Genomic DNA, 14922 nt, shown 5'->3' with positions numbered 1-14922 from the left:
ATCTGCTCCAGGAGAGCTGTCACAGGGCGGCTGGAGTGCCCGGGGGGGAGCACAGCACCAGCTACACCATTTCAGGACCTTGTCCCCCCTCAGCGTCTCTCACCCGACCCCCCGTGACGGCGGGGCACGGCCTCAGGACACGGAGGTGCCCCAGCGTGGGTCTCGCCGGCCCGGCGCGGCTCGGAGCGCCTCCAGCTCTCCCCGCTGCCCCGGGGGTACTCACCGGCGCTTCGCCGCTCGCCACGGCCTGGAGGCGGCTGGTGTCACCGCCGGACGCCGTCCCGCCTCCCCCGCCCGCCGCACTACAGCCCCCGGCAGCCTCCGCGCCGTCGCCGCCGGCCCTCACCCACCTGCCGAGCGCAGGTAGCCCGCGGCGGCGCGGTGCACGCCGGGGCCGGTAGTTCCTGAGGAGGGGAAGGGCTGCCCGGCCGTGCGCGGGGCAGAGCCGCGGGCGCGGGCCGAGGCGGGCGGCATGGACAAGCTCAAGCGGGTGCTGAGCGGCCGCGACGCGGAGGAGCCGAGCGGGCTCTCGGAGGTAACGCTGCGCTCCCCCGCACCTGCCTCCTTTCCGGGGCCCTCCGTGCTGGGGCCCGGGCGGCGGTTAGCGGGGGGAAGGAGGCCGCGGGCCGCCCCTCAGCGCCGCCCCTCAGCGCCGCCGCGGCCCCTCAGCGCGGGTCGGCTGTCGGCGGGTCTGGTCTGTGCCGCCTCAGCCCGTCGTTGGGCCTCCGGCTCCCCGGGGCGGAGCCGGCTGGGGGGTGCCGGGGACGGCGGTTCGTCTGGAGCCGGTCTCTGGACCTTTCCCTTGCGCCTAAAACCTGCCGTGTTTTACCCCGCGAGCAGCCGCTGCCGGGGGTGCCGCTGCCTGGGGAAGGGGCCCTGGCTCCTGTGTTTTGTCAGAGAGGATGGCTCGGTCTCCCGAGTGAGCCTGGGCCGGGCACGGGAACACTGGTTGCAGCGAGGCCGAAAATGAAGGGAGGGGAGGGGAGGGGAGGGTGCCCATGTCGCTGCTCCCCGAGGGGCTGTCCCTCAGCGGGCGGTCCCCTGGCAGCACCCGCATCCCAGGGGCGATTGAAGGAGGTGCTGAACACCTGAGGCTCCGGTTGCGCTAGGACACAGTTTAGCATCTTAAAGGCAATTCGCACACTTGATATGTGGCAAGATCTGTTAGTAAATAATAACTTGCGCTCTTATTTTTCTCCTCCTTTCTAGGTTATTGATTCAACTTCGTTAGGTTGGGGCACCAGAGTGAAAGGCTTCATTGCTTGTTTTGCAATAGGATGCCTGTGCTCGCTCTTGGTAAGGACCTTTTGCCAGATCTCCCTGATAATGGAGTTTCAGGAGCCCCAATAATTACAGCCGTGGTGTATCCTGTTGCTTGACTTTTTTGAGTCTCTGCGAAGACACCTGACTCGGTTCCAGTTAGATACAATGCACTAACTCTTAACAAGAATGCCAGTAAATGCAATTTACTTTTATGTGTGTGTGTGATTCTGCAGTTTGGGTTTAAGTTTTCCTAAGGCTTCTTTTGTGTTGTGACATTTCTTGAATGTATTTCTTTTCCACTTTAAAAACAATATTAATTCCCCCCCCCTCTCTATCTCTAAATGTTCCTTTTTAGGGTAGTTGTCTGCTATGGGTACCAAAGAAGGGGCTGATGCTCTTTGCAGTGTTTTATACACTGGGGAACATTGCATCTATTGGGAGGTAACAATCTTTATTTATTCATTCCCTAATAAAGATGAGAAACTAAAGCAGAATAATAGGTGAAGGTACCTAAGTGGTAGAAACTGTTGCATTTCTGTGAGAAGAATTGCTTATGTAGATCATTCTGTTGTTGCTGAATTTTAAAGAACAGCATTTCCCCAGTAGTGCCCTGAAATGGTAAAGAAAATTTTTGTTTATTGTTATTAGCAATGCATTCAAGGTCAAAGTTAATCTTCAGTAAAGAAGAATCAAACTCATGCATTGAGTATTGAGATTTTTTTATTTTGTTGTTTTTTTTACCCCCTCAAGATAAAAATAATTCTTCGCTGTTTTGCATTTGGTAATGTTCTGTGTGTTTTGGTGAACATATTTGGGGCAGCCTATCTGTCCGAGTAGGCCTGCTTGATAAGCCTTCATGGCCATGGAGGTTCCTGAAGCACAGCTCCACTGACTTTGTGGCAGACACAACCTTCTGTGACTGAGGAAACTTAACAAGATGTTAGAAAGCACAAGGAATGGAATTGGAAATAATATAGTAATGAGGCAGAATAATATAGTATATGAGGCAGAAATATCACTTTAGATAAAACTTTCACCTTGTATAATTCATGCAGTATCAATCAGGCTCTAAATGAGGGCTGCAGATCTGGTAAGGGATCAGAGAATAGATCCAGGCCTCAAAACAGCCCTTTATGTGGAGGAATTGAGCTGCATTGCCTGGCAATCCATGCAGAGCCTTTGTGGCTGGTGGTGTTGAAGGGCGGGTTGAAAAAGCATCTGTCAAGAATCATCTAATTGAAGCTGACCTTGACCTGTGCTTCGAGCTTGATAGTTCTGCTCTGCTTATGTTAATTGTAACTGAACAAGTGTGAATAAAATTATAGAATAAACACCTTGCACAAAGAAAAGCAGGAATGGATTTTGTCTCATTGTATGTCCTGTTTCTTTTGGTGTGCAGCACTGATCACCATATCAACATAGTGTACTGATGCCCCATATGACAGCAGATCATTTAACAAACAACCCCCCTTAATGAGGAATCTTACCTAGTTTCACTTTTGCCTTTCTGCCTCTGTGTTCATCTTGTTTTGTTTTTCACAGCACTATTTTTCTTATGGGACCAATGAAACAATTGAAAAGGATGTTTGAGCCCACACGTTTGATTGCTACTATTGTTATGCTGGTAAGTATCAAAGGAATCACTTTTCACTCATGCTAACTTGTAAACAATTTCCATTATAAAGTCCTTTCATATACATTGATCTAACTATGTCTCAAGATGTGTTCGTGGGTGGTTTTATTTTGATGATTTTTTTTTTTCTTAAACTATCAAACATCCTGCACATCTGCTATAGAGGAAAGGTATGTGTAGCACCAGAAAACCACCTTCCTCTTATGAAAGACTGAACTGAAGCCAGGTTGTTATGCTAAATGAGCATTAAGGGTCTGTGGCTGGTGTGTGTGAACCATGCACATGCCTTTTTAAGGTGCTTGAGGTCACAACATCATATTTTCATCCTTCTTGAAAGATGGGAAGCTAGTTTTTAAAAAGATGCACTATGGAAGTTGTTAGACATTTTATTTTGCACGATTTTGTCTTTTTTATGTTCTATAAGATTTGCTTTTAAGAACTGTGTAAGTATTTCCACCTTGATAAAATGGTTATTTCCTGACAAAGCAACTGGGGAATCTCTATGCTTGGGTCATCTTGCATTAAAAGTACAGAAATCATCCCAGTTGGCCAATAGCTTCTGGTTTTACAGCTCATATGAGACAATGAAATTGCAAATTCAACATTCAGCTGAAGTCAGCCCTTGGTATTATTTTTATCTTCAGAAGATGGGAATTGTGGTTAACCTTCTACTGGGCGGTTGTGTGTGAAAATTGCTAAGTTTCAGACTCTTTCTTGTTTAAAGTGCATGTGCTTTGTTGTCTCTTCAGCTTTCTCATTTTCTCTTGGAGAGTCTAAAATCTGGAAGGTGGTTTAACTTGCACGAAACTGTCCTCCCATTTCCAGTGTGAATGTCTTCAGAGCATTCACTTGGCATCAGTGCTTCCTATTTTCTCTTTAAACATCCAGAGAGGCTCCAGGCAACTGGTGGAGCTTGAGAAATTGACTGTGTGTGCTTGCAGAGCAGCAGCACACGAAGCCTACTGTGTGGTGTTTGTTTTGTATGCATTTAGGATGCCTGGACTCAGGAGAATGCCTGGAATGTTGCTCACTGGAATAAAGCCAGTTGTTAGATGTATGATGTAGTATTTAGACCAATATACAAACCACCACCTCTAAACTAATGGAAAAACTACATTTAATGTCAATAATTATGTTTGAGGTGAAGTATATGATTTCTTTGGCAATGCATGTGTGTCTTGAATATGTCTTGAATATGCAGTACTAAATCTTTTTTTTTTTTTCTTACTCAAGCAGAAAAATGCACATTATAATCTCTCGTAGCGCAGTGGTGCATGTGTATCAAAAGGCTGTTAGATGTTGACGAAGAGAGATCAAGTATCAGCATCTGTCATAGCTAAATGAGCTGTCATGTCTTAAATTGAAAATGAGAAACTTGAACTAAAAGGAGGCTCCTGTTAAAACTGAGGGTTAAACCAGAAAATAATCCCAAATGGCCTACTATCCCCCAAGATTTTAGCTGTAGTAAAGACACAGGGCAACTGTGAAAAAAAGAAAAAGTGCTGGTTTGAATGGCTGTGCTGGACTACACGTTAAACAGGAGAGCTACTAAGCAATAGCTGAAAGTTCTTGAAAGTGTATTGTAGTTTTAATTGGTAAGAATTAAGTAACGACATAGCTTCAACCTCATGGTAACCTTGAGAATCAACAGGAAATGTGGCATGTGCAGAAGCAGAGAGACTAGAGCTGTAACTGAAGTCTTACTTACGCAAAACGATGAGGTGCGGTGTGTAACTATGACACCAAGAAGTGTGGGGGATGAAGTAGGAACCTGCTGATGTTGCAAAAGAGCTGTAGGAACTGCTTCCTTTTGTTCCTTTGCAGCCATAAAATTATTTTCTGAACATATCAGGCTGATATTTCTACGTTGCTTTAATTCACTTCAGAAATGTAATAGAGAGCACATTTTAAACAAGGGAAACTCTTACGCAGGATTGGATAAAACTATGAAATAATGTAACCTCTCTCTGTGAAGGAACCCATTACAGTGTTACAATATGTATAAAAACTGGAGTAGTTTCTATGTTTAATAGAAATTGTTTGTTTTCTTCTAGTCATGTCTCATACTAACACTGTGTTCTGCTTTCTGGGTGAGTACTTGAGTCCTATATGTACATATAACTGGAGTATATTTTAAGAATAAGATGCTTACATTGGTGTCTCATTGTGTGCTATGTTTCTCACCTCCTCTCTTCCTCCAGTGGCGTAAGGCAGGACTGGCACTCCTTTTCTGCATCTTACAGTTTTTTGCCTTGGCATGGTAAGTGATTTCCTCCCCACACGCTCCATTTTCTATTACACCTAACATCAGTAGCTGAATTGTGAGTGGATTTTGACCTTGCGTGAGTTAGAGGGAAGGAGAATTTCTACCTCACCGTTCCACTAGATGCAAGACAATACATCAATGATGAGCTGACTTGTTGCTGCTTTTTGGTCTCACACCACTTCAGAGGCTTTGGAGACAGAGCTCAGGGCTCCATTTCTGGGGGAAGTTCATTTGAACATGTTTCATTTCTGTGAGCTTGAAGTAAAACTGCTTTTTTTCCTTTCCCTTTTAGAACAATTTGCTGTTTACTGTCTGGTATTCCTCTTTTACGCTCTTCTGAATTTGTCTTGTTAAAAGACCCACATGTGCCAATCAAATTATGTGTCAGTGTTCTTTAAGTTAACATATGCTTTGTGTAATGTCCCAGAAGCAATATAGAAACTAATATGAACATCTAGAGAGCCCTCAAGACTAATCTTACCTGCCTGTTGGAACGTGAAGAATATTGGGTGTGAGAGAATTGTGTTTAAAATGCCTCCTGATTTTGCCATAGTGTTTCACAGCCTGGCTGGGCGAAGATGACTTGCATTCCTGTTGCTCACAAACTCAAAGCTTCTCTTTTGGTTGTGTATCTTGCAGTTACCTATTTAGAGCAACAGAGGGGTTATTCCCCTTGTTTGTGACTGTAATATAATCTGACTTGAAAAGTAACCTTAAAAATGTTTCTTCTTAGGTACAGCATTTCCTTCATACCATTTGCAAGGTAAGCTTCCCCACTCCCTTACCTTTTGTCATCTTGAGGTTTAATGATACAGAAGATTCATTTATAGAAGCACTGTGATGTATGGCTTTAGAAGTTCTTCCATGGTGGTGTTTTAGGGGGAGGAAATATCTTTTAATAAATTAAATTATTTATATAAATAAATAACTAAAACCTGAAAATGAAACTAAGCCTCTTCTTTAGTGGGAGAACACAAATGTAACAAAATGAGAGGATTTCCTATAAAAGTATGTAAATGCGCTGAGCACACACTAAACTTAAGGCTTGCCTTTGAAATGCCTAAATGTTGGTCCAAAATGCTACTAGGCAAGTGTATTTTCTGTACCTTTTTTCCTGTTCTCCCCCATGAGCACACAGGTCTCTATCCTGCCCCTCCCCGATGCACCGCCTCGATACAGGCCTACAGGGGTCATTTCCATTGCAGTTGGGCAGGTGGGCAGTGAGCAGACCTGCTTGTCTCTAAGGCATCCATGTAGTCATGCAAATTATGCAATTAATACATGGTCAGCTGATCTTTAATGTCCTCAGTGTGACAGCAGCATGGAATGAGTCTCATCAAGCACCATAACTGAGGTGACTCTCTTTTTTTTTTTTCTTTCTCCTGTCTGTAGGGATGCTGTGAAGAAATGTGTTTCTGTCTGTCTGTCCTAACAGGAACACTGGATGCTTCACAAAGTTCTAGGAAGCGTAATAGAACTATGTTAAGATCACTGTGTATGTATTTTCCTACTTCTGTCTTAAATATGTGCCTTTCAGCTTGTTGTTAGAAGCTCCTTGTGCTAAATCCAGTGTATGCAATTGCTTGGGTTTGTAAGCAATGGTGTCTGTAGGACAGGGGGCTTGTGATCAAATGAAGGTCTGGTAGAAGAACTGGGTAGAGATCCAGAATTTGTTATGATAATTCTTATGTAAAATCATGTATTTGTTTGGTTTTGCAAAAGAAACAAAGTAATGTGTGAAGTCTGTAAAATGGAGACCTCGACTCTGATGGGACTGTGCCAGTCTAGAGGATTCCTTTTTCAAGAAAAAGAACTCAGTTGCCAACCAATTTTTTACTGACAGCTTGGATTTTTTGAATAGCCTTATGTCACTTAAACTTTGCACTGTTCACCTTGGGTAATGGAATATTGGTATTCTCTCTTTTCCCACCTCTCTAGAGAAATTTTAGCTTTATAAGATTTCTAAAAGATTTAATTCTAAATGAAAAGACTGTTTTGGAATAAGTATGAAATGTTTGCATCTTTAATGAAGTGTTTAATTTCAGTTCAGACTGATGTTGTTTCCTTAAAATACATGAAAGGGACATTTTCATCTGTAAAAACTTGTTCCCGTAGGAAAAGCACTTGCAAAATAAGGTTAATGGAATTTTTCAGCTGCCCAGAACCCGAGTTCTTTGCCTTGCTTGAACCTAATGGCAATACATACAAGGTAGGAAACTGAAATTTTTCACACGAAGCAAGGTACTCCTCTTCTTCCCCAGCTGTAGCGTAGGAGCAGTGTGAAGCTGAAGGCAGGATAGGTAAGCAAAGAGAGAATTTATGTATGTCCTTTCTCAAAGGACAAACTCTGATAAGGTGGAAATGGGCTATTGTTTAAGCTGTCTGGGCCGGGGAGAAGACATTTTCTTCTGAACTTCTAAATAAGTTAGAACCCCAACATTTTTTTTTTTTTTATTCTTTTTGTAAGTGGGATCAGTTTTGTTTCTCCTAAAGCTCTTGCATACATTAGTGAACTCCTGCTTTCAGGAGAAAGTACGATTTTCTGTTGCCTTTCTTAGCAAAGAAAGCGTGTAACAATCTAGCTGCCTGCTCCAAACAAATGCTGAACAGTCGGTATCCAAATTCCAAGGCCACTCTACATCCTCTTTATCTTCTGAGCTATGTATAATCATTTACTCCCAAACCATTGCAGTCATCAATTGTTTAATATCTGAGCAGATTCCCACTTCTGCTCTGTTAGATACTATTTAACAGCTTTCACCTTTCCTCTTATCAAACTGTCTTGCTGGAGTCAGTGTCCATGAAGATGATTATCCAGTGGACGTTAGTATGAACTGAAGCCTCTCTTCCTCCAAGAGTTCAGTCATGTATCCCTGACTTGTACCATAAAGATTTTAATGTAGGAAAAACCCAGATCTACTTGGCAATAAAGTATAAGCCCACAGTGAAGCCAAATAATTCTATGGCTTCCAGAAGATTACTAGAAACTGAGTTAATTCAAAATCTTAAACTTAAGTGTCCTTCTGAAAACTTATAAAGCACAACACCATCCTGTTGTCAGGATCCTCTAAAAAAGAGATTCCCTTTTGAGGATGGTGAGAGGGAAATTTTAACAGGCTCTCTGTGGATTCCAGCTGGCGAGAGCTACTGTTACGAAGGCATTTGAATGGAAGATGCTGCCTTGAAAACCTGGCACTGATGTTGGGATGAATCAGTTATACAGGATCATGTTTAAGTGCTATGTCCTGGTGTTTTTTTTTTTTTCAACCCCCTAGGATTTGGAAGTTAATGTTGGAATAACTAGGCTGACTATTACTTTTCCTGAAAGGAATAATTAGTTAAACACCCAAGAGAGACTGGGAATTAAAGAATACTGATACTTCTTTTCCCTGACTGATCTAAGACAAGTATCTAAACTGATGTGTGTCTCTTTTATCAGGGAGTAGGTTCAAAACCTAATTTACATCTGTCAAAGGACCCATGTTAGCCTTTTATTAGGACTTTGGTAACATTTACAGAATTTCTTTGATAAGGACAATTGAAATGCAACCCTAATGCCTTTTACATTACAATATTTCTTTAGTCTTAACACCTCTGGGTGTTCCTGGAGAACACTACAAGTATAGCATACCTTATTTCTCCTTCCCCTCTCCAGGAAAGTTATGTTAACTCAGATCATCATTCCAGGCTCATCAGCAGTTGGCAGAATGGAATTTGACTTCTGGGATTCTTTTTTTGAATACTTTAGATTAGAAGGAGTAAAAGCCTTTGCTCATTCCTTGACTAGCTTGTGCAGGATTTTGGTATGACTGACTCTGTAGCAGTTCCTCTAGAAGAACACTAGAATTGGGTATGCTGAATATTAGTTTTTCAAATTGCATACTAGCTAACTGGAACCTTTAGGTGACTGTTGTGAGCACAACCACTTAGAAGTAGGAAATTTAGGAAACTACCAATAGATAGTGGCTGAACTTAAATGGATCCCCTCTCCCCCATCCATTTTAAAGCTGTAATTCCAGCTCCACAACCTTTAATTCAATAAAAGAGAAGAACAAATCTTAAAAGAAGGGAACCCAAGGAGAGATGGTAAAGACATAAGGATCACCAGAGTGCCACTAGGGTTTATGTTGCCCTTTGTATTCTGTTCCTGTGAAGGTCAGACAGTAGGAGGGACTCACCATGTTCTTGCCAATATGTGAAACATACTCAGGGTTTGTCACTTCATCTACAAGCAGTTTTGATTTAAAATAACTTCTCTATCCGAACAAAACTCTACAGATCCTTACTAGCTTATAAGTAGTTGTGTTAGGACTATTGCCAAGTTTAGCAGCAAAAGATCTTTCCACTTTGTTAAAATACTTTATTTTATATGATTTTACATAATCAGGGAGTAAACTAGTATATGAATGAAACTGGTCAAGAGGGAACAATTTGAATTAGATTATAGCATTATACCTTTTTTTTGTCATTAAAACTACTCTGTGTTAACCAAAGCTGATGATATCAAAACTTACCTGCTTGGCAGGAAGTGTGGTGGGCATTTCTGAAGCCCCCTCTAGCTTTCTATCCTAATGTCCTTCAAGGCAGGAATCTTTGTGTGCGCTCAACTGCAAATAGAGATGTTTGTGGTTTAAATCACAAAGCTCCTTCTTTCCTGAAGTCTTTGCTCTGTTGCCTACAGCACTTAACTCAAGGCTGACTTCCCTAAAGAAACTTGTGTGATGTTGGATGCCTGTCTTGGTAGAATTTGATCTTCTCCCAGAACGTGCTTTTTGCCCAGCCTCACTATTGGTCAGCTTGCCTATCCACCTTTTTTCACTGTTTTCAGTAACCTTAGCATATAGCTCTAGCATAAAATGTGCATATCTGGGATCAGCTGACTTTCCAGGTATAGTAGAAATGGAAGTGGTGGTGATGGATCTGTTCCCAAAGTACTGAGATTCTATACATTAAAATGTGGGGGTTTTTTTCATTACCTCAAAGTTTTGCTCTATTTTATGTGATGAAGTCCATTGTGAATACTGGTACTATCTGAGATGGTTCTACAGTGATGATGTGAACAATTTCATCTTGTTTAGTATTTGCAGTAATGATTGTTCATGAGTTGTTACAAAACCCAAGGAAGACATCTCTGCACCAAGCTGAAATTCTTTTAAGAAATCATGTTTTAAAAAAAGAAAGTGTGTTAGTCTTTATGTGTGAATAGATACTATGCCAGTTTGGCAGAGACTCTGCTCTGGGATGGCTTCCAGCAAGGTGCAGGATGTCAGGCTTGATCGTAGCTGGTGGGAAGATTGCAGCTGGCGTGCAGTGCGTTTGGAGGCTCATGGCACGTGCAGTCTGAAACTCATGTCCTGGGAACTGCCTTGTGGAGCAGTGTGGGCACTTCCACCTCATCCCCTTGTGCTGTGTGCTAAGAGATTGAAAGAGCCTCTGTTGAGTTTCTGAGAAAGGTTCTTGCTTGGTTTTGGTACTTAATCATCTTAACAAAGTAAGATCACTTGCTATTGTAGACTCTCCAAACTGAGCAGGAGGATGATGTTTAAACACACGTTTGTCTTAAATACTGATGTTTACAACCACAGCAAATACTGACCATGTAGGACAGAAAGCACAGACATGGTATATTTTCCTAAAACCACGTGCCTCACTGTAATGTGACAACACTAAATTTTTTTTAACAGCTGTGGAATTGTTTTGTAAAATAAAACCCAAACTCTCAGAAATTCTCCACAATGTTTTATACTGTTACTGATTCTGTTTGCTGTTGTGCTTTTTCTATGTATTTACACTGTTTGATTTCTACTTTGATGAACTTTTTTCCTAACTGAGAACTTTCTCTGTAATGAAGTAAAACATTTACTTACAAGTGCTGAATTTTTTTTCCTTCAATAAAGCTGTCATTGCAGTAAATGGATTGCTTTTATGGTTAATGTGGAGTTGTTAATGATGCTGATTCTCCAGATGATGCTGGAATTGCTGTGGGTCGTTCTTTTGTTTTGTATGGGGGTTTTTTGGTGGTTTGCTTTTCTTTTTAAGAAGTGATTGTCTTGTCCTGACTGACTTTGCTGTGTACACATGTGCGCTGAGGGGAGTTTCTGTGTCACCACTGCTGTGCAGCTGCTTCACCCAGCATATATCTAACTCAACCAAGTTCTTACTGGCATAGTTGCATGTGCCTAGACAACTGGTTGGCACAACTGGAGTTCTTAAGGTGGGGATGATATTTTTATTCTTATTTATGTACCTCAAGAGACAACCTAGATGAGCTGAGAAACTATTGACTTAGTCCATGCTACAGAGCAAATAATTCCTGATGCTATTCTGTCAGCAAAGACTAGAGTTATGAAGTAACATGCTTCTGGCTCTTGTTTGTGGAATAAATACACTCTGAATACTGAGATACACTGGAAGTAAAAAGCCAATGATTTATGAATGTGTGTTAGAAGCAGAGTTAGAGGTAAGGATTTTGATATTTTTTGTGTGGTTTTTTTTAAACTTTCAGAAAGCACGTCCATTTCAGTTTGTGCCTGGTACGCATCCAAACGCTTGATACGGTTTCAATATTCCTTGGCAGTGCTTTGGGCTGTTCAGTGTGCATTCAACTTTCTCCTGATTGACAGGGCAAACCAAAGTGGTGGTGGTGAGAGGTGGTTTGTGTGCTGTGGGAGGAGACTCTGTTAAGTTTTCAGTTACTTTTTTTTTTTTTTTTTGGATTATTCTTCTAAGCAAGCTCTGTCTCAAAGCTGACTAAGCTGAAATTTCTGTCCTATAGGAAACTCCAAAGTTCTGTTTGAAACAGAAGCAGCAGCCTGTCTTCATGTGATATAGAAACTAGGGGTTTGTATTTTATCTTCTTGAAAAGGTTAGAGCTTCCAAGGACTGTCAGGAGAGCTTGATATATCTATTTCCTATCAAGACAGCTATGAATCAGAGTCCTAAAAGGGCAGTAAATCCTTTCCATATTTAATAGCTTAGAGCTACTTTGCTTGCCTAGTTCAACCTCCTGCATAACGACAAAGCTGTTGAACTTTGCCACATCGTTCTCATGCTGAGGTCTTAATACCTGAATTATTTAAAAAAATAAATAAAATTAAGTCTTCATTTGAAACCTCTAAACAATGAATGATCAGCTGCCCCCCAGGGAAAGTGTAGTCTGTAGATGGCTTTGCTCCTTAAAAATGCTCTGAAAGGGTTTATCAGTTGTGACAAGACTTGGAAGGCTGCAGTACTCATCATGTCTGCACCTTTCCCTTCTCCTTCCACAAGGTCTGATTTGCAAGAGAGGGCATTTCGTGGGTGCAAGAAGTTCAAAGTTGGGGGTTGATATTTATTTCATTCCCTTACTTGTACCTTCCCTATTGAGTTCGGTCTTGGTTGCAGCATCAGTGGGGGTACAGGCTTGTAACTGCCCAGCCGTGAAGAGCTGGAGGTGCCTAAAGGGAACAAACCTTCTGTTTTCTCACTTTTCTGAAGAAAGCTTCTGATGAATTAGAGATGGAATAGTATATCTAAGCTGCCAGTCTTTGGGATTGTGATTTTAAGTTAGCCTATTTGAAACCCTTTTAAGCTTTTCTTGGGTTACCTTGTGGCATCTCTGAGAGGTTATTCCTGAGAGTTTGTGCTTTAGAATCTCTGCAGAAGCAAGTGTAGAGTAACACTGGTGTAGTGGAAAAATGATACATTGAAAGTATGAGCTGGCCACCATGATTTCATTGCAGCTCTGAAGGGCTGTCCTTCCAAATATGTGGAGGAAAATCAAATTATTTTATCATGGGCATGTACTCCTGTGTTTTCTAGTTGTGTGTAACAGGATGTGTAGGGCTCACCACTTTTGAGAGAATCAAATGTCTACAACTACCTGAAGGGAGGTTGTAGTGGAGTGGGAGTTGGCCTCTTCTCCCGGGCAACTAGTGATAGGACAAGAGGACACAGCCTCAAGCTTCGCCAGGGGAGGTTCAGGTTGGACATTAGGAAGCATTTCTTCTGAGAAAGGATCATTAACATTGGAAGGAGCTGCCCAGGGAGGTGGTGGAGTCACCATCTCTGGAGGGGTTTAAGAAAGACTGGACATGGCACTTAGTGCCCTGGTCTAGTTGACAGGGTGGTGTCAGGGCAACGGTTGGACTCGATGATCCCAGAGGGCTCTTCCAACCTGGTTGATTCTGTGATCCTGTGAAATGCTTCAAAGGAGTTATACTTGCAACTTGTTAATTCTCATAGCTAACAAAAAGCTTTAACTTACACATTCAAGTCAAAAGTGCATGTTTTATTTCTCTAATATAAACACTGAACCGATTACTTTTGTTCTGAGATGTTGTAAATAGAATTTAGATGTTTGTTTAGAATCTCTTAAATTCTTCATTATTTTCTGATCCTAAAAATGGGGACAGTAATAGTTTCTTGCTTTAGGTATTAATGCGTGTCTGGAGACAGTGCTGAAGATCTTCAAGTAGGAAAAACAAACTAGGGAAAAGTATAATTATTGTTTAAAACAAACTAACTTACATTTATCACCAGCCTGACTACATCAGGGCTTTTTTTTTTTTCTTCTTTTTTGAGAAGAAGAAAGGTTGCTCTGGGAAGCCTCCCTTGCTTTCTGGGCTCAGAATTAATCTCGGTTCTAATCTCAATTATAACACCAGCCAGGGGGGTACTACTTGAACAAGCTGCCTGCTTCACTGCTAAAAACGTACCTGGAGGAAGTTATTGAAACCATCCCCTCAACCCCCGACGTTAATGAAAAGGTTAATCTTCTCTAAGTCTCTTCTAACCTAGCAATCTCTTAAGGGGCTGGATCCATGATTAAAAAACAGAGGGAAAGCAGCTGTCTTTTTATCCTCTCTTAATTATTCCTTGGTAGTTGATCGGTGTTGATTTCCTGGGAGTGTCATGGTGATGGAGGTTACGTTTCCCTGTGTTGTTGGGACTGAATGTTCAGAGGGGGGTTAGTTGTTTGAATGGTTCAGTGGGAGCTTTGGAGATGGAAAGAGTGAGTCTTGTTCTCTGCATTTCATTTATTTGGAAACATGCAGCTAAAGGCCAAAAAAAGCTATCCAATGTCAAGGCAAGGAAGGCCTCTTTAATTACCTTTTCTCTTTTCTTGTTTTTTTTTTTTTCTTTCTGCTGTATCTCACCAGGTGGTGGCCAGGAGGGTTTTAGCATGAGTTTAATTAGAAAGTCAAAAATAACACCTTGCTTTTTCCTGCTGTAACTTGGTGAATCAACTCCGGTTAGTGTTGCAGGATTGTTCTTTCACGGCTCTCCCCAGTCCTCATCGCTTCATTTGAAAATATGAGTCACTAAATTCTTATTAGTAAATCCTGGCCATGGCTGGAGGTGATTGCGTGTTGTATTTTTATCTAGAAGGGGTTAGTTCTGACTGGCTGTGAGCCACGAGGTGTCTGATACCTGCTTGGAAGTGCCCAGCTCTCCCAGCTGGGTTTCGGGGAAAGTTTACAACATTGCAGGTGTTGTATGAGCATTTTTTTCCTCCCTCTGGTGCACCTACTGATTTGTTTGTTTAATTAAACAGGAGACAAGTGCAAGAGGGGTAATAGTCTTCTGTCCTTTGGCCCTGCTCTGTCCCACTCGCAGTGGCAATGTCAGTCACCTTGTTGCTGTGTTACTCTCTGAGTGTGGCTGCCTTTTCTTCCAATGTCAGGTTCAGGGAGGTTTAACTTCCAGCCCAAGAAATAACCCACCTGACATCAGAGAGTGGGTTATTCTCAGTGCCCCAGCAATACCTACATCCAGTGAC

The 14922-nt window shown here is 42.0% G+C and overlaps 1 protein-coding gene across 2 annotated transcripts; it reads left to right on the top strand.

The window, feature by feature from the left end:
• Window positions 1–418: 418 nt before the first annotated feature.
• On the top strand, window positions 419–11029 carry SFT2D2 (SFT2 domain containing 2). 2 transcript variants are annotated; one of them, XM_068417386.1, is made up of 8 exons: window positions 419–535; window positions 1210–1296; window positions 1619–1704; window positions 2806–2887; window positions 4951–4986; window positions 5098–5156; window positions 5896–5925; window positions 6555–11029. In XM_068417386.1, exons 1-8 carry the CDS (start codon window positions 473–475, stop codon window positions 6592–6594), a joined length of 483 nt encoding a protein of 160 aa, XP_068273487.1. In that variant the 5' UTR covers window positions 419–472; the 3' UTR covers window positions 6595–11029. The 2 variants fall into 2 exon arrangements, with proteins under 2 accessions (XP_068273487.1, XP_068273488.1); XM_068417387.1 differs by lacking the exon at window positions 4951–4986.
• The last annotated feature ends 3893 nt before the right edge of the window (window positions 11030–14922 follow it).

This window comes from Nyctibius grandis, chromosome 23 (genome assembly GCF_013368605.1).
Source record: "Nyctibius grandis isolate bNycGra1 chromosome 23, bNycGra1.pri, whole genome shotgun sequence".
NCBI classification, from domain to species: Eukaryota; Metazoa; Chordata; class Aves; order Nyctibiiformes; family Nyctibiidae; genus Nyctibius; species Nyctibius grandis.
The sequence above is the reverse complement of the archived record's forward strand: the minus strand, read 5'-3'. Positions and strand labels throughout refer to the sequence as shown.

Excerpts from the sequence above, each read along its gene's own strand:
- SFT2D2 (XM_068417386.1), top strand. The coding sequence starts at position 473 with ATGGACAAGCTCAAGCGGGTGCTGAGCGGCCGCGACGCGGAGGAGCCG. Across the intron at positions 536-1,209 it reads AGCCGAGCGGGCTCTCGGAG|GTTATTGATTCAACTTCGTT; the intron begins GTAACGCTGCGC and ends CCTCCTTTCTAG. Across the intron at positions 2,888-4,950 it reads TTGCTACTATTGTTATGCTG|TCATGTCTCATACTAACACT; the intron begins GTAAGTATCAAA and ends GTTTTCTTCTAG.